Source organism: Petromyzon marinus, chromosome 44 (genome assembly GCF_048934315.1).
Source record: "Petromyzon marinus isolate PM22_M1 ecotype Great Lakes invasive population chromosome 44, UKy_Petmar_22M1.pri1.0, whole genome shotgun sequence".
Classification (NCBI taxonomy): domain Eukaryota; kingdom Metazoa; phylum Chordata; class Hyperoartia; order Petromyzontiformes; family Petromyzontidae; genus Petromyzon; species Petromyzon marinus.
In genome coordinates, this window is record NC_133710.1 from 6,815,116 (window position 1) to 6,838,739 (window position 23,624).

Here is a 23,624-nt window from a genome sequence, read left to right on the forward strand (position 1 = left end):
CGCGTCCTCGCGAAAGACGACCCCCCCCCTCCCCCCCCCATCGACGCAAAAGATCCCTGGCTTCGATCTTCTTGCAAAGCTCCTGGGCCACAACCTCGAACGCCGCATCCACTACACGGGGCGTGGCGGATGCGCGAAAAGACAACGCGAAAGTGTCCGTGAAAGCATCCGTCTCTCTCCGTGGGACATTCAGGTTTTGTTTTTCATTCACTTTCATTTATTAGGTATGGCCACGAGGCTCTTGACTCGGGCGCAACCGTAACAAACAAATCATGAGCAAAGAAACATCTTTAAAGTGACGTTTCGCTAACAGAAACAGCTCGGGAAAAAAAAAAACCAGTAAATTTTTTTTTTCCAGAAACAAAAATCACCGTACATCAACGCTGTTTGCAAATTAAACAAACAAAAAAAATCCCAACGGGATGCGAGTCGAACACGTAACAACCATAAGACATATTTCTGTGACGGATCGTGGAATGTGCAGCGACGCGATGGCCTCGATCTACAACTACGAAGGGGATATCATCACGGCGGTAGGACACTCCACTGATCGTGACGCGGGTGCCTGCGCTTGACGCACCTGAATGTGAAAATTGTAAGGTTGTTGGTCTGCATCTGAATCATCAGCCATGCGACGACAAGACGAAGCAGATGAGGGAGGAAGATGAAGGAGGCAGAAGGAAGAAGAATAAATAATTAGACTGAAAAAGAAGGAATACGAATGAGGAAGAAAGAATGAATAATAAAGAAGGAAGATATAGAAAGAAGAAGAAGACGAAGAAGAGAGGAAGCCATGGGCCATACAAAGGAGACGACTCAAACCCTACACCGGCCATTGGTCGTCCGTCTAAGGAGATGGATCTCGAGTTAATTTGAGAGTTCCACGAGAGTGCAATTTATGCGGCTGGCGAGATTCCCTTTCCCTGCCCCCCCCCCCTTGACACTTACCCCCACCCCACCACCCCCTTGCTTGATAAATTCACGACCACGTGCGCTCGTTACGAACCCATTAGCGGCAAAAGCGGGCAACTTTGCTGGTCCAGGCAATTACGATTTTAAAAAAATAGCTCGACCACGCTCTCGTCATTTGTATAAATTGTTTTGTTCATAATTGGCGTCGTTAAAAAAAATGGGGGGGGGGGGGGTGGGGGTGGATATCGGACGTGTTAGTTAGGGGACTCCGCGTTCGTTGAATGCTGATGATGGAACTTCACGGTCAGGAAAGCAGTTTCATCTCGACCGCGTTGCACTGATGAATGTTCGTTATCATTTGGCCATAGTGAAAACGGCGTAAGTTCGACTCTCAAATGTGACCAAAACGCGCGCGTGTGTGCACGGAAAATAAAGGCGCTGAGTTTTGGGGAGCTGCGCTACGAATCCGGTGAACCCGAGTTCGATTCCCGATTATAATCTGCGCGGTGTGTAAACATCGAAACTGGGGAGACAAAGGCGGTCCGGCGTGGTGCTGGCTACGCACCCCCCTGCGTACCGTTCCGGCTTTCATAGGCGTTGCTGCTACTCGCTAACAGCACTTGCCCCAACAGTCTGTTGAGACTATACGGGGGGATCTTCATCGTTGTCTGTGTGCGCACACACACACTTAACTTACTAAGGCTTTTCGATCAGCAGGGCAAGTCAGCCCTGCTGGTGTGGCCACGACCCCTCCACATGGTTGATGTTTATGTCTGTACTAAATTCAGAGTTTAGGCCAAGTCTACCTAGAGGAGGGGACGCTGCAATGTGTGTAATGGTCAGGCACATTTTACGTCGTAGTCGGATTGATCTCCAGGCGCCGAAGTTTGAAAATAAATGGCCAAGTTTCGTAAATCAACGCACGCACCCTCAGTAATTGTCCACCCAGCGGTGTGAAAGGGTTCACCACAGCCAGTGCATCATCAGGTCTGTGTGGTGGGGTAAATTGTGGGGAATGCCACCTCATCCATCATCAGGTCTGTGTGGTGGGGTAAAGTGTGGGGACTGACACCTCTTCATCAGCAGGTGTGTGTGGTGGGGTAAAGTGTGGGGACTGCCACCTCATCCATCATCAGGTCTGTGTGGTGGGGTAAAGTGTGGGTGCTGACACCTCTTCATCAGCAGGTGTGTGTGGTGGGGTAAAGTGTGGGGACTGACACCTCTTCCATCATCAGGTCTGTGTGGTGGGGTAAATTGTGGGGACTGCCACCTCATCCATCATCAGGTCTGTGTGGTGGGATAAAGTGTGGGGACTAACACCTCTTCATCAGCAGATCTGTGTGGTGGGGTAAAGTGTGGGTGCTGACACCTCTTCATCAGCAGGTGTGTGTGGTGGGGTAAAGTGTGGGGACTGCCACCTCATCCATCATCAGGTCTGTGTGGTGGGGTAAAGTGTGGGTGCTGACACCTCTTCATCAGCAGGTGTATGTGGTGGGGTAAAGTGTGGGGACTGACACCTCTTCCATCAGCAGGTCTGTGTGGTGGGGTAAAGTGTGGGGACTGCCACCTCATCCATCATCAGGTCTGTGTGGTGGGGTAAAGTGTGGGTGCTGACACCTCTTCATCAGCAGGTGTGTGTGGTGGGGTAAAGTGTGGGGACTGACACCTCTTCCATCAGCAGGTCTGTGTGGTGGGGTAAAGTGTGGGTGCTGACACCTCTTCCATCATCAAGTGTGCGTGGTGGGTTAAAGTGTGGGGACTGACACCTCTTCCATCAGCAGGTGTGTGTGGTGGGGTAAAGTGTGGGGACTGACACCTCTTCCATCATCAGGTCTGTGTGGTGGGGTAAAGTGTGGGTGCTAACACCTCTTCCATCATCAAGTGTGCGTGGTGGGTTAAAGTGTGGGGACTGACACCTCTTCCATCAGCAGGTGTGTGTGGTGGGTAAAGTGTGGGGACTGACACCTCTTCCATCATCAAGTGTGCGTGGTGGGTTAAAGTGTGGGGACTGACACCTCTTCCATCATCAGGTGTGTGTGGTGGGGTAAAGTGTGGGTGCTAACACCTCTTCCATCATCAAGTGTGCGTGGTGGGGTAAAGTGTGGGGACTGACACCTCTTCCATCATCAGGTGTGTGTGGTGGGGTAAAGTGTGGGTGCTAACACCTCTTCCATCAGCAGGTGTGTGTGGTGGGGTAAAGTGTGGGGACTGACACCTCTTCCATCATCAGGTGTGCGTGGTGGGTTAAAGTGTGGGGACTGACACCTCTTCCATCAGCAGGTGTGTGTGGTGGGTAAAGTGTGGGGACTGACACCTCTTCCATCATCAGGTCTGTGTGGTGGCGTAAAGTGTGGGGACTGACACCTCTTCCATCAGCAGGTGTGTGTGGTGGGTAAAGTGTGGGGACTGACACCTCTTCCATCATCAGGTGTGTGTGGTGGGGTAAAGTGTGGGGACTGACACCTCTTCCATCAGCAGGTCTGTGTGGTGGGTAAAGTGTGGGTGCTAACACCTCTTCCATCAGCATGTGTGTGTGTGGTGGGATAAAGTGTGGGTGCTGACACCTCTTCCATCAGCAGGTGTGTGTGGTGGGTAAAGTGTGGGTGCTGATACCTCTTCATCAGCAGGTGTGTGTGGTGGGGTAAAGTGTGGGTGCTGACACCTCTTCCATCATCAGGTCTGTGTGGTGGCGTAAAGTGTGGGGACTGACACCTCTTCATCAGCAGGTGTGTGGTGGGGTAAAGTGTGGGTGCTGACACCTCTTCCATCATCAGGTGTGTGTGGTGGGTAAAGTGTGGGGACTGACACCTCTTCATCAGCAGGTGTGTGTGGTGGGCTAAAGTGTGGGGACTGACACCTCATCCATCAGCAGGTGTGTGTGGTGGGGTAAAGTGTGGGGACTACCACCTCTTCCAAGACATCTGGCAAGCTGATTATTAAACCCTTTTTAACCGAACCCGAGCTTATTTTTCGTAAAAATATGTTCTCAAGAAATTATCACGAAACGGTACGATTAGCTTTCATAACACGGTCATTAACGAACCATACACAGAGAAACAACAACAACTGCTCAAAGAAGCATGGAGAGACGCGTGACTGGAATTACACCGAGGGATGGACAGAGGGAAAATAATAGATTAAGAGGACATTAAGGTGCGAGTACTAATAATGTCAGCTATTAAGGAAAGTCACTGGGCGCTTCGCTAGACGGGGTGATCGCCGATGGTCAATATTAATAACGGAGTGGCAGCCAAAGGATGGAACGCGTCCCGAGAGCACGATTGAAATGAGATCGTGTGCGCAGGTGCCATGGAGTTTGTTGTTGATCATCTGCGTAAAACTGGTACCGCGGGGGGAAGGGTTTGTTGGCAAGCTTGCTTAGCCCAGGGGTCGGCAACCAAAATAACAAGAAGAGGCATTTTTTTCGAATTCAGTAAACACCCCCCCCCCTCCTCAATATCTCAAGAGCGGCAGTGCACTGTGTGGTGAATACGAGACGGTGGTCCTTAATAGATAACGTCATGAAACAGTCCTTAGTGAGCAGCATGCGGCTCCAGCCGCAGGTTGCCGACGCCTGCCCATGGTAAACTGGACTTCCATGGTGAACTGGACTTCCATGGTGAACTGGACGTCCATGGTGAACTGGACTTCCATGGTGAACTGGACTTCCATGGTGAACTGGACTTCCATGGTGAACTGGACTTCCATGGTGAACTGAACTTCTATGGTGAACTGGACGTCCATGGTGAACTGGACTTCCATGGTGAACTGGACGTCCATGGTGAACTGGACTTCCATGGTGAACTGGACTTCCATGGTGAACTAGACTTCCATGGTGAACTGGATTTCCATGGTAAACTGGACTTCCACTTTAAACTGAACTTCCATGGTGAACTGGACGTCCATGGTGAACTGGACTTCCATGGTGAACTGGACTTCCACTGTAAACTGGACTTCCATGGTAAACTGGACTTCCATGGTGAACTGGACTTCCATGGTAAACTGGACTTCCATGGTGAACTGGACTTCCATGGTGAACTGGACTTCCATGGTGAACTGGATTTCCATGGTAAACTTGACTTCCAAGGTCAGAGGTCGGCAACCAATATAACAAGAAGAGCCACTTTTTTCGAATTTCAAGAGCCGCCACTGCTGTTCTTAAAGAGCCACCGCATGCGAGCTCCGGAGCCCCAGGTTGCCGACCCTCGGCGTAGCCGCTGCGGATAGGAAGCCATTCAGCGTGAAGGCGAAGCACTTGCACAGGAATATACTGGTGATCAGACTGCCATCTACTGTCCATGTGGGTTGCACATCATGGAGTGTGTGACCATTGACGTGGTGTGCGAGTTGTTCCTTGGACAGTTCAACAAATTAAGCAACGCCAGTCCCAATTTCAAAGTGGTCCTCGATGTTTTTGTTATTGCATACCAAGGCCGTAATTATAATATATATTGAGGGGGACACATCCCCCCCCCCAATATTCAAATATGCTCAAAACGTCCCCCGCCAATATATTGCAATAAAATAGATTTATGTTTATATGATTGTGGTTATGGTTGTACTTTATTAACCCCTATTACATACAGTGAAACAAGACAAGGAAAACAACAGAGCAATGTAATACAATACACTATTAGACATTATTGTAAAAAAATAGAAAAAGTCCATCCTATGTATTAGTGATATTTTTTATATTTTAGGCAGGAAATGGCAGGAAATTCGTTTTCAAATTTATATTGTTTGGGGGGGGGGGGGGTACCCCTGGAAGATTTGGTCCCCACAATGTTGACTCCATGGCTACGGCTTTGTTGCATACAGTGTCATTTTGAAGGCGACTGCTGTTTGAGAGACTGTGGAAAGTTCAACGAATTCGTCAGTGACACTACCCTAGAAGGAGAACTATATTTAAATGCCTCTAGAAATATATAATCGTCGAAATGAGATATATATGTACTTTTAAGGCCACAGTGTCATTAACGAATGCGTGGAGTTTGTTGTTAATTGTGCTTGTGCACCATTGCCAACGCAGCAGCATCATCAAATATTACCATGAGGTTTGATTGACAACGTACAATACACTTAACGAACCATCACCATCCCAGCGTGTCAGAAAATGTCAAATCACAGACCAACTAAAAGTTTGAATAACTATGGCAGTTGTCAAAGGCAAGGTCGAGTCTCCTCGCAGTGCTCATCTGCGCTGCGGGCCCTTAGCCAGCGACGACAATTCCACATTCCTATGACGGGAGCCAGTTCACTACATAATATTGAATGTAGGGCGTTATCCCGCATCCCTCCCAGCACAAACCACGTGTACGGTCCCTTTAAGACATCCATCACCATGGAGATACGGGTGGGGGGGGGTGTAGGGGGTGGGGGCGCGCGCTGATTGGCCCTTGCCGCGGCCACGCTCGGTGACACGCCCCCCCCCCCAGTTGGCTGTCACCGCAGAGACGCCCGCGGCGCGCCCCGATTGGCTGTCCGATCGCTCCAGGCAACCGTGATTGGCTGTCGCCATGGAGACGAGCGTCGTTGGTTCCGGGACGCGGCCCCCATGGAGGAGCGCCGCTTGGCGGAGGCGCGACTTTGAATTTTAGTTTTTTTCTGAGGCACAAAAAAGAATTTAAACCGCGAAGATGCCGCGAAAGTTGTTCAAATGCACGGTGGAGTTGGACGTGCAGGCGGTGAGTACACGCTTCGTTGTTGCCAACGCGCGATTTTGTTTCGCTTTAAACGATAACGTTTTATAACGACGCTCGCGGCCCTGTACCGGAGGCTCTCGGCACTGTACGATGTTGCGGCGTCTTTACTTCTGAAGTCTTATTTTTTTTTTTAAAAATGAATCCAAGGTTTCGTTTTCCGTTTCCCGAGGCCATCGAATAATGTATCGCAAATAAAATGATTGTCACGTTTCATAGTTGTAAACATCGGTGCAGCTCGTTTTATGAACCGCCTATTGAAGTGTTGAATGCACTGTGAAAGGAAGGCCCACTGCCCGAAACGTCGGCGATTGGTTTTTTTTCTTTTGAGGCCACGGCGTTTGTTGACGAGTGTGTTCCGAGTTTGTATATTGTGCCTGTGGACCACTGCCAGCGAAGCATCACCAAATAATGATTTTTGTTTAAAAAAACTTGTGAGTTGATGTTTATTTAATGCCTACAAAGTACAGCATAGCTTCGCGGTAGCGTACAGCTTCGAAACAATTAAGTGTTCATTTACGCCGGCGTCCTTGACTTTCGCCGATAAGACACCATCAGTGTGAGGGCCGCCACACGTTTGAAGCCATTGGGGGGTTGTGACAGCAGCACGATGATGATGATGGTGGTGGTGGGGGATGTTTTCACGCGTTGTGTGTTGTCGGGGGCCGCACTAAAGGCCACCAGGGACCGCCAGTGACCCGCGGGGCCTTGCGATGGAGAACGTTGCTTCACTCGGTTCCACCGTGACCACGATCAACCACACACTCCTCACCAGCCTCTTGTCAAGTTTCAAGTTTCATTTATTTGGTATAGCCCTGTGAGCCATGCGGCGCTTGAGTCGGGTGCATCCGCAACAGACAAAATATCAACAGAGAAACATCTTAAAGCGACGGCGCGCAACAGAAACATCCTGGGATAAACCAGCAAATCTTCCAGAAAAAAACAAACCACCCTATCACAACGCTGCGTGCAAAAATCCCAGTGTGATGCAATTCAAACAATAACAACCATAAGACAATTTAGATTAAAGTTATCAGGCCAACTCCGCACTTCCGCAATAACACGTGGCTTCACCATATGCTTTCGATAAAACCCCAAAATAAAGCTATAAAAAACGATGTAAGAACAGTAATCATTTACCTCGCCGCACATGGGGATCCGGTATAATCACGGGCTGCTGAAGACTCGTATTCGAACCCAGGTACCCCCCCCCTCCCATGTCCGCTGTTGCACCGGGTTTGTGTTCTCACGTCCGCAGCAGCTGTTCGTTACCTTTATTTTTTATTCGGGTGGAGCTTCTGTTTTTAGAGAGGGCTTAAGCCACTAGTCGAGCAGTATATGCGCATCTTCGTTGCCGCCGATCATCCTCATCACCCCTCTTACGCCACCTCGTTTTCGGTGTACAAAGCGGCGAAGCAGGCGCTGCAAGTTTGTGGTTCACTCACCTGTTTGCACGGTTTGGCTACGTACGGTGCGAAAGAAGTTCAACATAAGGTACACGCACACGACTACTGTGCGTGTTACTACAAATGTAGTACTCTATGTGTACAGCATTTTGAAAAAAAAAATGCATAGCTGTGTAGGGCACAGTATTCTTGTGGCTTCAGTTAGGAGTCTAAATGGCACGCAAGTACTGCTATTTATTTTCATGCATTTTGATCCGTTGCCGGTGTATGTACTGTACTGTACACAGTGCTCACACGTTTCTCATCATTTACACAAAGTGATGACATACGTTCGTTGTCGCTCTGAGGCGGTTTAGAACTCTTTCCCCTCCGCCCAGGGGCTAGGGGAGGATTGCCCGCACCAAAGTCCCTCAGGCGCAAGGCAACAGCTGGCAATGGTTATAAGGGACCGTCCATAAATGACGTCACGCACCTAGGGGGGGGGGGTGGTGTTAGACATTTGTGACGATGTGTGACGACGGGGGGGGGGGGGGGGGGTTGAGAAATGTGCGTCACATCAAAATGCGCAACTTTAAATAAATATAGACAACACGTTCTACTAAATTAAATTGACTTTTTAAATAAATATTTTCTCCTACATCAGAGTGCAGCGCCCACATTAAATACTCACTACAATGACAATAGTTTAAAGCGATTTGAAGCATGTTTTATATATATTTTGGGGGGGGGGGGGGGCAGAGCTTTGTGACGTCATATTTGAGGTGGGGTCTGATTTTTTTGTGACGCCGTGTGACTTTGGCGGGGGGGGGGGGGTCAAAAATTGTCAAAAATCGCGTGACGTCATTTATGAACGGCCCCTAACACCGTACTTGACGAATCCTAAGCAGGATTGAAAACCCGCATCAGCATTGTCCGTGCTGCTGTCGCTGTCTAAGGCCAAATGTATTGCTCCTTTGAGTTCGCGGTTTGAAAACGCGGCTGCGTGCGTGATGCGCCTGACCTGCACGGCATGAGGCGGTGGACCGATCCTGTCGTCACAATTGCGCCTTTTGTCTATAACTCGCTTGTGTATAATTTAAAGTGTACGTGTGCCCAGGTAACGTAGTGAGGTGGTTAGCACACTGCACTATGCAACTTGCGACCTGGGCTTGATTCCCGGCCACGGTATCTGTTTCGGTCTGTAAACATAGCATTGGGCAAATTAAAAAAAATGGCCCGGAGAGGTGATAGCCCCTTGTGCTCAGAACTTTATTCAAACAACCTGTTCAAAAGACTACACGGGGTATCTTTATCTACTTTACTCTCTCTTGCCTTTGCACAGGTGACATGTCCAGGTGTGTTCCTGCCCAACAAGGACGACATCTACCTGAGCGTTTGCATGTTCGGCCAGTACCGCAAGTGCCGCTGCATCCCGGCCGTCTTCCCTCTGCTTGTGCATGAGCGTCTGCGCTTCCAGAAGGTGGTGGTGGTGGTGGCAGTGGTGGTGGCGTCACGGGGGTGGGGATGAAAGCCTGCAAAGAGACCGACTCAGATACAGGGAAAGAAACGGGCACTTCTATTCCCACAGATTTTAGTCTAATAACAGATACGTGAGATAATGTCCATTCAGATAGCTTCATTACACGGATGATCCTGTTTGGCCATTTGCCCAGCTGTATTACATGGGACATCCGTGGTGAGTGAGCACAGCAGCAGCAGCAACAACAAAAACAGACACGAACGTCAACATTGTGGAGGACGAGTACAGCGCCCCAAAGGGTTATTGCGCAACTAACAAACCTTTTCAGTTTCCAATTTTTTTATCTTTCAGTTGATAAAATATGACGGGACGTAATTTATTTAGTTTTTTTTATGTCGGGTTTAGAGTTAAGTGATTAAAGTTTGGATCAATAATACCCAAGATTGATTTACTTACTCGCATCTCTTGGACGGTAGCCGAGGCTATCCGCAAAATATTATTTTGTTGGGCGATGCTGTTGTGTTGCTCTCTCCCCATAACCTCCCCTCCCCTCACCTCCCACGTGTTTTTAACCTCATCCGGCATATTCAGTTCCCCCACCCATTATGTCTCTCCTTAGCCAGTGTTGTGCCTCACTCTTGTTGCACTGAGATGCTCGATAGATAAATGAGCCAACGTAACAAGGCGAGAGAGAATCACAGGAGGCAAATTTCTTGCCAGGGTGTTGCGGAGCTTTCTTTATTGCAGCGTGTGAGAGGCAAGGGTTTATTTAGCACACATTTATACAACTCTCATACCTGCCTGGCTGCTACGTGGCCATGAGATTGCAGTACAGAAAGTGGATTCTTGAATCCATCTGCATACTTTGAGTATTATCACCATGTGTGTGTTTAGATTTCCACATGCAATAAACTCAATATTGAAACTGTTCAAGAATCCCAATGCAGGAACCTCCTAAAAGTCTTGAGACCCGATAAGGCTTTTCTTTTCTATACAAATGAAGGACTATGGTATTGTACTCTTTGGTTCTTTCGGTATGCATAAAATAAAATAAATCACGACGTTTCGGGTGCAACACAAGCGTCCATCATCAGGTGGGAAAGCCATGGTCTGCTGCTGAGGCAGACTGTTCTCAGGTCTGCTGCTGAGGCAGACTGTTCTCAGCAGCAGACTATGCTTTCCCACCTGATGATGGACGCTTGTGTTGCGCCCGAAACGTCGTGATTTATTTTATTTTATACCTACGTGACTTTACCGAAAGAACCAAAGAGTATGGATTCCTGCAGTCACGAAAGCTTAATATCAAGATTGACTATCGTATTACTTTAGCCTTTTGTCAGTCCACTGCTGGGTGAAAGCTTTTACATGCATGCCATGTTGGTCACGTGGGCTGTTTGACTCTACCACACTGGTCAGTGCTGGTTCATTAAGGGAAACCCAGAATCAGTTAAATGTTCACTCGCCACTAATGTTAGCCACGACTGGGAATTGGAATCGGGTCGTCGGGCTCACAACACAGTGGGCAAACCAATACTCTACCACTCCCCCATTAAATTAAATATATATATCTGTAATTTGCGGGATACTATGTTATAATTGCTCACGAAATGTGTTTAGGAGTGATGGTTATGACAATGAAATTTGCGATGTCGCCCCAGGTTTTCCCTAGAGCAACGGACCCGGCAGATGTTGCTCAGCTCCTGGAAGGTAAGATCCGAGGCAGTTGTATAAACGGTGACAATCCAACAACCTACTAATCACCATATAGCAATAATTTTATTGCACTTTTGGCCCATGACCACGACACCTGGAATGTGCCCAGTTTCGTCAGACCTCGGTCGCCACATAGAATGGAACGTGGTGTTACCTGTGGGAACATTTTATGGCAGAGTGGATACAGGAGCAATACAACTGAGTGAACACCTTGCAGCCTTTTGGGTGTTATCTCTTTAAAATAAAGGCACATACCTGGTAACCAACATTCACACTTGATCGCGTCCTACAAACACTAAGCAACGGTGACATCACCACACTGCTTGTGCCAGGTTTGGTTTCTTGAGGTCACGTGAAGTGTCAAAGGCTCGATGGAAGGAGGTCATGGAACAGGTGTCTAGGGTTAACTTTCTTGAGGTGACTGTCAGAAGATAAACCACCTCCTCTACATAAATTAGGGCGGGGGGGGGTCTTGCTCTTCTAATCCTGCATTGTGTCTGATGGGTAATGGCTGCCACAGCACCTTGCTACAGCAGCGTTGTGTAGCAGCCCAAGATGCACTTCTTACTGTCAAGGAGTTGACACCTCCGATGACCACAGCTTGCTATGTACGGTGCGAAAGAAGTTCAATATACATCACCAGGGAATGGTGTGGCCGCTCAACCACGCCATCCTCATGGTTCCTGTTCAAATAATCTTTGCGTCTTGACCTGTCCAAAGATATACCACACTCCATGTGTGGTGTGTATCTTGTACTTCTGTTGAACTTGTTTCACACCGTACGTAGCCAACCATGCTATTTGGAGGTGCGGGGGAAGGACAACAAACTAAATATTAAAAGCAGTTCTAATGAAATGGGTTTTCAATTTAGATTTTAAAATGCATAGCTTCAGTGGCTTCCTAATATCAGAAGGAAGAGCGTTCCAGATGGCCGCAGAAGCGCATCTGAAAACGTGCGATGCGGTGATCGTCTTTGTTCATTGGCTAACCAAAAACCACTGCAAGGATAACCGGAGTTCGTGTGATGATGGTTTATGCTCCTTGACGAGATCAGCGAGGTGGCGTGGCCTGGAGTCACACCAGAGTATCAGGCCAGGTGTCCACCCTGTCTGGAGATTGCAGTGACTGACATCTGCACAGCAGCAATTTGTTCTCTCCAGTCCTGCCTGTGACTCAAGTCTGCTGATGCAGATCTTCACGGCTGTGTGCCTTCCCACTCTACCTGGCTAAAATAAACTATTTTATTTTACCAGTTAAGGCCCACTTAGCTGTTTACAGTAGTTGTTTTTTCAGAAGCGACCTGGCCCCCGAATGATAACTCAACAAAGTGGCTCATCACGGGGAAATTTTTAGCAGCGAAATACTCAAAACGCACGTCGATTATTAATGTGGAGGGGAAAAACCGGAGGACCCGGATAAAAATCCACGCGACCACGGGGAGAACACGAATACTCCAAATATACTGGCATCAGGGTCGGGATCGAACCCAGGACCTCTTGTATACCTTGCAAGGTACTTAACATCTCGCCACAAATACAAACTAAGGGAGTGTTCTTAATCAGATCTAAGTGAGGTGCCACCTGCTCCTTTTTTCTTCCAGTTGAAAAAGTATTCTCGCACAACCTAATCACCATTCGCCTGCAATTTCCCTTTGTTAGAAGGAAACAAGAGAGCATGCCACACTTTGTATTTGGAAAATAATGAATGCACCTGCTCAGTATCCTCCTGATTCAACTTTAAAATTATGGTAATACACATTCCACCATGATAATGGAATACGTAAGTGCAAAGGTAATGAGAAACAGATGAAAGGATGATTGGTAAATGTATCGTTGGAAAGAGGAACACAAGGGAACGGTCTACCAGATTTTACAACCAGCAGGGACATGAACATTGTGAACACCTTTTGAAAACACGTGGATGTGGAGGATCCCAGATGTAGCAAATACAAACGTTTCTTGATTCTGATTTCTAACACAGAAGCAGCAAAATGTCAGGGGTGTCTCTGTCCTCTGTTAATTTAATACGGAAGATGATTACAGCTTGGTACGGTTATAGTCACGAGCGTGAATAACAGCAGACAAAACTTATTCCAGTCAAATAGAAGATATCAAAAATGTAGTTCAGGAGGTCGGGATATTTTCACTGATTTTAAGCAATAGATGTAAATCACTATACAACCAAAATGAGGAACAGTTTTTAACCCACCACGAAGAACAAAATAACTTGCATTTAAATTAAATAGCTGTAAGTTAATTAAAACAAAAGGGACTTGTGGTTCAGCGGATCGGACAATGCTGTATGAACCAGTTGACCTGAGGCCACGGCTAGTGAGTGATATCTGAACCAGTGCTTGGCCCTCATTCACCAATCTGCACTGAGCAGCGTGGTGCAGTATGGCCGGAACAACTGCAGTGAAGTGGCTATAATGAATGTATCGGTGCTTGGGATTGTAATTATTAGCAGACTCAACGTGCCATGTCGCAAAAATATCAGTATAAGCTTTATATACCGGCACATGCAGGATATTATGTACATTATCTGTAAGTAATCTTTATATGGTTCTATCCTGATGACTCTGTGTGTGTGCGTGTTTATCCGCAGAGGAATGTGTGCGCATCGAACTGATACAGCTTACTCTGCCAGGTAAAAAAGACTGCACTCGGCCTGTATATGCAGGCCTCTCCGACAGCATTCAAAACTCCCAAGGGAGCTGCTGTGCATGTCACGTCTAGGGGCGTGACGCAACATCAAAAAATATGACACGCTCGATTTAGTGACTGACTCTTAACTGATTACAGATTGCTAGAACGGACGTGACCCCTGGCTCCAACTCGCAATGATTAATTCATACGTTTCCTAACCCCCTAACCCTGATCATAAATAGTAAATTTCCAAATCCACAGTAGACATTTGCGCAAATGTAACCCAATGTCTAGTCAACGGAGGGGCCCGTCACCAGCAGAGTTGCAGATAACTCCAGAAACACACGATGGGCAAAATAAATAAATCAGGAAACACAAATGAGCATGCCACTGCATAGGTTTCGCGGTTGTAGATAGGTTTCATGGCTAACCGTTGAACAAAGACGTTCACTGCATCGCATGCTTTCAGATGTGCTTCTGCGGCCGTCTGGAACCGTCTTCCTTCAGGTATTTATTCCTTCAAGCCACTTCGAGCTATGCACTTTTAAATCTGAATTGAAAACTAATTTATTTAGAACTGCTTTTTGTGTGTAGTTTGTTGTCCTTCCCCCGCACCTCTGATTTGCATGGTTGGCTACATACGGTGCCACAGAGGTTCAACATACATACAAGCGTACATGTAACTCTTCACGAGAAGCTCTCAGCACCTCGAACAAACCGTCAGACATCACGGCCAACAACAGGCGGTAACAACCCGAAAGCTCATCGGACAAACGAACGGGCAGAGTTCAAGTCGTTCATGCATGTCCGTGTGTCTGTGTGGGCTCACTCGGCCAGGCGGAGAGTCCCTGGCCACCCACGAAGGCGACGTTCGATGCTTCCTGTTCCCGGAGCCTCGCCTCACCCCACCAGCCCACGGTTCCGACGGGCAGATCCTTCTGAACCGTGCGCACAACTACCCTGTACGCAACCACCGCCCTACGCGCGCACACAAAGACAGATCCCCCGTGTAGCCTGCACAGACTGTTGGAGCAAGTGCTGCTAGCGAGCACCTATGTAGGCTGGAGCGGCACACGAGGGGGTGGGTGGCCAGCACTACGCCCGGCCGCCTTTGACTCCGTAGTTTGCGATGTTTACACGTCGTACCAGGTACTCATTTGAGGCTGAGGCGACCTCGGAGAGGCCCAGGACCGATTCAGATAATCCTCACTGGTGTTGGCCGTGAGCGTGAATCGAACTCGGGTCGCCGGGTTCACAGCGCAATGTGCTAACCGCTACACTGCCGCTCCCACACACACGGACACCACGGGGGCACGTGCAGGCACAGTTATCTAGGCGGCATTGGAAAATTTGTTTCAAATCCCTGAATTTACTGTGAATTTTGTAACTGCTTGCTTCAATTTCGTGCCACTGATATATTGGAACATCTTATCTGTTCATGAGTGTGTGATAGAATCCAGGTCTCCTGCCAGGTCTCCAAACTCTCCCTTGCAATAAGAAAATAGTCCCCAAATGGTTTTCAGCTGGCTATAAAAATGCATGTGTGTAGACTCACCCAAGATTTCTTCGATGGGGTTTTGTTGATAGAGGCATATGCCAGGGAATAGCACTGAATTGTGAAGTTTAATTTTTTTATATTGTTTATGTATTTGTTTTCCATCGGCCTGCTGTTGATAAGTAACTCAATCTTGCATTTATGGTTCACACATTTTGCAACACACGTAGAAATGTGTGTTGCAAATTAGAAAAAAACTAAATATTTTTTGAAATCAGGAAAAGTCTCGCTGAGTCTTATAGACAGTTTTTCAAGAGGGTCCTCTATTGGCATGTTTGGGCATGATGCGCTTCTGCGGCCGTCTGGAACGCTCTTCTGATATTAGGAAGCCACTGGAGCTATTATGGACTTTTAAGTCATCTCGATTGAAAACTAATTTCTTCAGAGCTGCTTTTTGCATTTAGTTCGTTACCCTTTCCCCCGCACTTCCAATTAGCACGGTTGGCTACGTACGGTGTGAAAGAAGTTCAACATACATAACAAAACTTGGTATCCAACTAGAGCAGTGGTTGTTAACCTGGGGTGCACGCACCCCCTGGAGGTGCGAGATGCCCTTTCTGAGAACCAAAGGGGTGCAGGCTGCAGTGAAGGTTAATAATCACTGAACCAGAGGTCAGAGGTATGTCATTCTAAAGTCAGCACAGATGGGTTAGGAACGCACTTGCCGTGCTGCTACTTATTGGTCACCTCGCAGCTCAGTCAGTTTTTGAGTCTTAACGCGCATCGATCGATTCGTTCAATCGTTCAACGCCACCGCCAAAATGCTGGTCTATTGGTGTGCGTCGCCACACCTGGCTCTTTTTTTTATATATATGAGATTTTATAAGCGATTTGCAACTGACGTGAAAGATGATTTTAAAAATAAAGTATGGACGAATTAACAGTCACGCCGAGGGCCACAGCTTACGGGGCCATCTTTAATTATCATTGCTTGGCAAATGCCAGGAAGCGAGGGCTAATTTCTGAGAAATGGTAATTGATAGCACGGTTATGAATCCCATACCCTAATTTGATTCTAGGTCAATATAAACGCGATGTGCTTTGTTGGTTAACATTCGTGTGCATTTTGAAAACGTGGTAGTGCAGCTGGGCTCACCATTGTGTTGTACATATTAAAAACACAATTTATGCATGGCAGCCACGCACACGGGCAATCACAGATTTCGCACATTCATGCATTCTCTCATAACGCAGAAGCTCCTTAACAATGCAGGTGCGCTTTAGACATCATACAATACACGGCTTTTTGACTACGTCACCCAGAATGCGCCGTCCTTGTGAGGTCTCAGAAGCTGAAGCGGTGTCGAGCCCTGGATCGTGCTTGGAATGGCGACCATCGTGCATCACAGGTGTTATAGGATGCAGGGCTATGTTGTGGGCAGCAGAGGGCATTGCAGAAAAAGTTCACCGTTCGTACTGTACGGTACTTTTTTGCTCCCATGGTTATACTCCCCACCTTCACCAACGTGCACTGGAACCAGCTTGGTGAAGTAAATCACGTGACGTGGGGAGGCCCTCATCTAGCAGTGGATTGACAACAGGCTGCACATGTACACACGTGTTTAATTGTATTGTCTTCTGTGTTTATAATTGGCAGTCACCCTCGGTCTCACAACGGGCTGGTAAAATAGTGCCTGCTGCTAGTGCTGCTGTTGCTGCTGCTGTTGCTGCAGACATTTGCCGTGTGTTGTGTACCCCAGCTGGCGGGCGAAGCGTGGCCAGCCAGCCGCGACCTGCCGCACGCCTTTGGGGAGGCATTGGATTCACGTGCGCGCGTATAATAACTTGGCTCATAATAACTTGACTGTTTGCGGTGAAGGGCATCGCTCCTCAGCTGGAGTTCTCCACTCGGACCTCCATCGTGGAGACGTCGCGACGCGCAGACGGGGAGGAGGATGCGCACTGGGGCCCCTGCTCCTTCTGCTGCTACGGCAACGACGCCGACGAGGCGGCGGCGATGACGACGAGGAGGCCACGCGGGCGCTCGCCAGTCGCAAGGACGTCGCCGAAGAGGGCCTCGGCGGGCGGTGCTGCGAGGCCGGCGAAGCGACGTAGCGTGTCGCGAGCCGCCGCTGCCGTGAGTGGTCGACAACCTCGAGGTCATCGGCGACTACAATACCTGGCACCAAAGACATAGATCCCCCCGTATAGTCGTAACAGACTGTCGGTGCAAGTGCTGTTATCGAGTAGCACCTGTGAAGGCCGGCACTGGCCGTCTTTTTTCTCCCTGGTGGCGATGTTTACACACTGCTCCGGGTACTCATTTGCGGCTGAGTTCGACCTAGGGGAGGCCCAGGACCGGTTCGAATAATCGTCATCGGTGCTGTTCCGCGTGAACTCGGGTCACTGGATTCTTGGCGCCGTCGCGCTTCAACCGCTACACCACTGCAGTGCGGCTGAAGGAAGCGCCGGGTTTTTACCGCCGCAGTACTGCAGTCGTGCCCGCCGATGGCCATGAGCAATGAATGCGTCGTTAGCACCGCCGCCAGCCCTGCTTGGCCTCGAGCCGGATTCAGATGCCTTCTGAGGCCAGAGGTGTTTATAGTTTGGTTCCGGCTTGGCTAGGCCCGGAAAATAGCCAGTGGAAAAAAAACACTCGTATGCCGAGAGCCCTACACTGTCGATCCGGTTGTTGTTGTTTTGAGCTGGGGCTTACAACAACAAGCGGAGCATTTCAGTTGCTAGAACACAGTGAGTTGGTGCCTCGTGTAGTGCTACAGTCGGTTAGCTCGTAACGTCTGAATGTTGGGTGACTCGCCAGCGTGTCTTCGTCACTTCACATGTCCTCAAAGTACCGGTACACCTGGCCTGGCACAAGTGCTGTGTTGACATTTGCCAACACTGAGCGGAGAACGTTGTATTGTCGCAGGTGGGATCACGTGCCAGAAGCACCTCTCCCCGCCAGGGATACTTCCCAGGGACCAGAAGCTCGCCTTCGGGTAAAATGTGCACGCGATAATGCACCTCGTAAAAGAATTGACTATTTAATTGCCTCCAATTTTCTGTTAATTTAACCCTTTCTCCATTCCGAGACATCTGCAGGTTGCAGGGTGGGTTCTGTTCACCCGCTGAATCTCGGAACGCAAAAGCATTTAGCATTTATTTTAGAGAGGCATAGCCCCGTTTTAAAATACATTGTACTCACTGCAGAGAATTGTGGCGACACGACCACACTCTACGATAGCTGGTGCCAAACTGTGCCACACGCCCTCTCGCATGGCCTTTTGGGAGCCTCGGTACCAATAAAGTCATTTTATTTTAGTTGTTTCCGATGACGTACGCATACGTCATCGGAATGGGAAAGGGTTAACCGTACACGGGTTTGAATGGGGTGGTGTAGTGGCGAAGTGTCTAGTGCACTGCGCCATGAACCCAGGGCCCGAGTTTGATTCCTGGCCACAGTTAACTTTAGTAGCGAGTGAGATCTGAACTGAGTCTGGGCCCCCTTACCCTCCTGCGTCCGTGTGTGTGTGTGTGTAACAATTGCTTGGAACTTTTGTTTGTCTTTTTTTCAGCTACGCCCAACAGAGGCCAAGGCAATTGGTCTGGCAAGGTGTGTCTACCCTTGTGCCGGTGTGCTCGCACTGCCATTCATCCAGGAAGCCCTGAGTTTTCAGAATGCTTCATGCATGCTTTTGCATTGGGAAGTCGGCTATTCCCTTTTTTAACACTTTCCAACTGAGGTTGAAAGTGTTCATGCATATGAGACGGACGGAACTATCGACCTATGCAACTTGGAACCTACTTAAAGATCATACATTATTGGAGGCTGTTGCCTGCAGAATATTGAGAGGTGGAAACGGCTTGGGGAGGCCTTCATGCAGTAAGGGTTAGATCATGGTTAATGGTGGGGGGGGGGGGGGGCTGGAGGGGGCCGAATTCCCTTTGCCAAAGGCTCATCCCCCTCCTAGATTCTTAGAGTCTAAGTGAACAAATATTGGCATAGCCTTTGATCACATACAGAGGGGGTGCGAGAACTGGAGTAGAATGCGGACAAACTCAGATCAAGCCATGTGTAACTCTTTCCGTTTGGCGTTTTAACGTTTGTTTAAAGTTTACGTGACATTGATAGTGCTGTGCCCCCCCCCCCACCCCGCACTACCCTAAGTTTTCGCACACGCCCTCGCTGCTTTAAACTTTGTCACCGTGACCGGGCCGGTCCGTACGTGACCACGCGACCGTCATCTTGCGTGCACATGCACACAGGTGGCCACCGTGCACAACGTCACAATCAGTTACGAAGACGGCGACAACGACGACGACGATGACGATGACGGAGGTGACGACGATGACCTCACGGTGGGGGCGCTGGCGGCCCGGCCGCTGTCGGCCCCGACGGCCATGTCACGGCGGACGCCGTTGCTGGATGGGTGAGTGCCGCCGCTTGTACGTACGTGTGTATGGTGAACTTCTTTCGCACCGTACCTAGCCAGCCGCGCTATGTATCTAGTTGAGACTGTACGTAGCCAGCCGTGTTGGATTCACCTTGGCTGTGATGACCTTGTGACCTCATCCAGTTGAGTGCGTGTTGCTTTTGCGGCATTTCGTTTCAGGTTTGAACAAAGTTGCCGTGTCGTTGTCCACGTTTTAAAGTAGCACGACACCTAGAGCAACTTTGTTTTAAGCAACATCGTTGCTTTAAAATTGCGCGGTGTTTTTTTTTACGTTCGCTTGAGGAACGGGGTTCATCGTGAGGCACCCACGCGCAGTCTTCTTCTCACTGACCCACGCGGCTTGCCGTGGGGTTTTGTCAGGCGTGAAAGCTCGCCGGTGAACTCCTGGGAGAAAATTCACGAGAGGGTCAAAAACTTGCTCACGACTCACCGTGCTCGCGACAGGCTGTGGAAGGTAAGAGCTCGCACAAGTGGCACGCCCGCGCCAGGGGACTCGGTTGGTTCAGTTAAAAAAAAAAACACTTCAATGAACCCCCCCCCCAAAGAAAACATGTCATTCAGAAAAATTTAGTGCAGCGTCAGCGCATCGCCACACACACACACGTAAGTGCATCACCACCACACACATACATCAGCGCAACAACAACAACCGCCATTCACCACTAAGTGGCGGTGACGTCACCACGGCGCTTGTGCCAGGCTATGTGCACGTTAAAGCCACGTGAAGTGTTGAACATCCACCGGCAGGAGGTCACGGGGCAGACCCAGGTGCCATGGATCGACTGACTGAGATGACTGGCAGATGCACCAACTGTGCCCCCTACTGTGCCAACTTGCAGCACATCACCTCTACACACAACACGTCAGCGCATCACCTCCGCACACACATCACCGCATAACCTCTACACACACGCCCCGGACTCGTTCATCGTGCGTGACGTCAGTGGCACGGCTCTGCTTCCACTGGTTCGGCGTGGCCCTGGCGCGGCTCGGTTGCGCAGTGGAAAAGGAGGCATAAAGACGATGCTCTGTGCTGCAGGGGGCGACGGAGTGGGAGGTCAAGGAAGTCCTGGAGAGGAGGAGTTTGTCTCCGCACCGCCTCACTTTTCGCGAGAGCCACTGACGGGCAACGGGGCGATCGCGCACGCAGTCCACCCCCCCCGAGCGCGGCCACGAACATCGTTGGCAGACAACGCTGGGGAAAGTTCGCTACCCCGCACGACAACACACAGAGACCCCGCGGGTCACCCTCCGCTGCCTACTACCTCTAATTTCCCTTGTACTTAAGTATTTCTTGTTTTACACTTCAACACAGCTGATTATTATTAACCCTCTCTAATTATTAAAAGCAAAGCCTGTGCGTTTTGGTTTCATGTGATTTTTGTCAAAGGGACCGACTCCAAATGTGCGGAAGGTTTCACGTAATTTATCACAAAATTACGATTATTTACATTACAGCAGACACTGAGCTTCCTCTGGACACCGCCTTCATGAATGCCAACCTCTTTACTAAATCTCCCTGCCATAGGATCACACTTGCCACCGCCAGGTGGCAACACTGAATAGCTTTACGCTACGTCCTGCGGAAGGAGGACCCGCACGCACAAACGAGAGCTTTGGGAGGCGTGCTGTCACCACGGCTGAAATTCCAACAAATCATCGCAGTCCACCATAGTGGACATGATGCACGAGAGGGTTAAACACAAGAGGTGGGGGGTGGGGGATGCTGTGCGTCATATGCTACGCGGCACGTGCCAGCGACCATCGGTGCCAAAGTTAGCATTGATATTAGCAGCGCAGGCACCGTGCTCTGGTTTGTGCCATTCAAGGAGAGTGTTTATAAAGGTTGATGATTCAACGTGTGCATTTGTTTCGGTGACTGTGGAAATGCCTTTCTCGTGCCCCGAGCCACGTGGTGGCAAGTCCACACTTCTAAAGGTCTCTTCCGTGGACACAACGACTTTCAGTTTTCCTCGCAAAAAGCGATGCTCATTTTAATGACCCCCCTGAAGGGATGATTGGTCGATTTCGCTCCCGGCCAGGATTTGAATGTAACCCTCTGAATTTGAGTAAAGTGATCTGTCACATCACCACGCAGCCTGTTTAAATAAATAAGTGTTATAATTACAGTACAGTATCTTAAAACAGTGAATGAGTCCTAGAATTACAAAAATAGAAAGTGAAAGGCGAATGTAATTGTCTTATTTTAAACCGTGAAACTCAACAAAACCTTTGCGAGAGTTCACATCTAAATATGGTACAAGCTCTGGAGATTTACGGGGTGGCATGGTGATTAATGACTATCAGATATAGTAGCGCCTTTGCTAAAGAAGAGAACAGGAAACAAACAATAACTGCGGGCTGTTGTCACATTACACCCCTGCGTGGACACGGTGGATGTATCGTTTACAATGCGCAAGGTCAAGAACTGCTCCACGCATCGACCACAAAACTCGCCGACCATCATGCAAGGACTTTAGACATTTGCCAGCTGTTTGACACAAAGGCTTTCGACCAATATTATCCATAAGAGGTTTTTGGGTTCAACATGCCAATTCGTCGCTGTACGAGTAACGAATTGTCACGTTTTGTTTACGTGACAATCCTAACTGACTGTGTTGGGTGGTGGTGGGTTTAACGACACATTTATATTTACGCCATCTAACCCAAAAACCTATATTTATGGATTTGCCAGCTGCTACGAAGTCAGTACATTGGAATGTCACCAAAAAAAGCCAAGCAATGCAGTTCCTTTTTGACTTTCCACTGTAGACGGTCCCTTCGTACACCCAGGATGTCATAAAAGATCACGTTAGTTGTTCGACTCAAAAAGAACACTTTTTTTGCTATTAAATAATGACATTTAGACATTAATCACAAAAGTGCTAGCTAGCTGCAGTCACCGTAGCCTTTCCAGTTATTACATTTGATTTTCTTGACCCCGTTTGGGGGCAACGCTGCATTTCCCACCGTGTCCTTGCGCTCATTTTTCGGCATTATTCCTCACCTTTGGAAGAGCTTCACAGCCGTCGGGGTCGCGAGGTCACGTCTCCAGAGATCCTCCGTAAAAAAAACTACAAAAACGACGATTGCAGGTGTCAACCACCTCGCACGACGTGAAACGTGTGGCAAGTGAAGTGAACTTGGCCAAGGGGTTAGTTGGCCGCTGTTGAGAGGAGATGCGTGGTCTAGCAAATAACATTTCAGGGTTTCGTTTGCCTTTGCAAGGGTAGTGTGGTAGCAAGGGCCCATTTAAAATACTACCGTTCTCTCTGTGATGAATGATTTTACTTTCTAAAATTGTGTGGTTTACATATATATGCTGTGTTAACGCATGTAAAAAAATTTGTTTGTATTTGCATCAAACGTAGGGAAGGTTTCAAGTCAGAGAAAGGTTGAACAAATACTTTAAATGATATATGTTGGCTATACCTTGGGTTACCGTAACCTTACAAAGAACAGTTAATCTTCTACCCCCGTACCCTGAAGAATACTATCCATAGTGCATTCCTGCGGTCCATTTATGTCAACATAGCAACCTGCACGGTCAGAATTAAATATAATGCGATACATTTCTTCCAAAACGCAAACGCAATTTTTTTGTTAACGTGCCAAAGTTTACATTCAATCAATTTATACTCAAACTTACTCAATGTTTTGATTGTTTTTGTCGTTGTTGAAGGATTGAATAAACTTAATAACGAGAAAATGGAACGTTTACCTACGTAACTTCATTTCTTAACAATGTCAGACGTGGGGTCGCGGTTAAGAAATAGAGACCTCGGCCCATCAAGGGTCGGGATGAGGTCAAATATCGCGAGTGGAGTTCGTCGACAAGGAG

At 48.5% G+C, this 23,624-nt stretch overlaps 1 protein-coding gene across 4 annotated transcripts; it reads left to right on the top strand.

Moving 5' to 3' along the window:
• The first annotated feature begins 6,404 nt into the window (after positions 1-6,404).
• On the top strand, positions 6,405-23,497 carry LOC116951883 (uncharacterized). 4 transcript variants are annotated; one of them, XM_032970694.2, is made up of 11 exons: positions 6,405-6,596; positions 9,339-9,476; positions 11,135-11,183; positions 13,794-13,835; positions 14,672-14,796; positions 17,209-17,466; positions 18,259-18,328; positions 18,905-18,942; positions 19,596-19,759; positions 20,066-20,237; positions 20,823-21,143. In XM_032970694.2, the coding sequence occupies exons 1-11, from the start codon at positions 6,549-6,551 to the stop codon at positions 20,904-20,906; spliced, it is 1,188 nt and encodes a 395-aa protein (XP_032826585.2). In that variant the 5' UTR covers positions 6,405-6,548; the 3' UTR covers positions 20,907-21,143. The 4 variants fall into 4 exon arrangements, with proteins under 4 accessions (XP_032826585.2, XP_032826586.2, XP_075930096.1 ...); XM_032970695.2 differs by having other exon boundaries at positions 6,406-6,596; positions 20,144-20,237; XM_032970696.2 differs by lacking the exon at positions 6,405-6,596 and adding an exon at positions 14,304-14,341 and having other exon boundaries at positions 9,388-9,476.
• The last annotated feature ends 127 nt before the right edge of the window (positions 23,498-23,624 follow it).

What these genes read in the sequence shown, in the direction of transcription:
- LOC116951883 (XM_032970694.2), top strand. Translation starts at nt 6,549, where the DNA reads ATGCCGCGAAAGTTGTTCAAATGCACGGTGGAGTTGGACGTGCAGGCG. An exon ending in AGCGTCTGCGCTTCCAGAAG is followed by an intron (nt 9,477 to 11,134) that starts GTGGTGGTGGTG and finishes ATGTCGCCCCAG; the next exon opens with GTTTTCCCTAGAGCAACGGA. An exon ending in TGTTGCTCAGCTCCTGGAAG is followed by an intron (nt 11,184 to 13,793) that starts GTAAGATCCGAG and finishes GTTTATCCGCAG; the next exon opens with AGGAATGTGTGCGCATCGAA.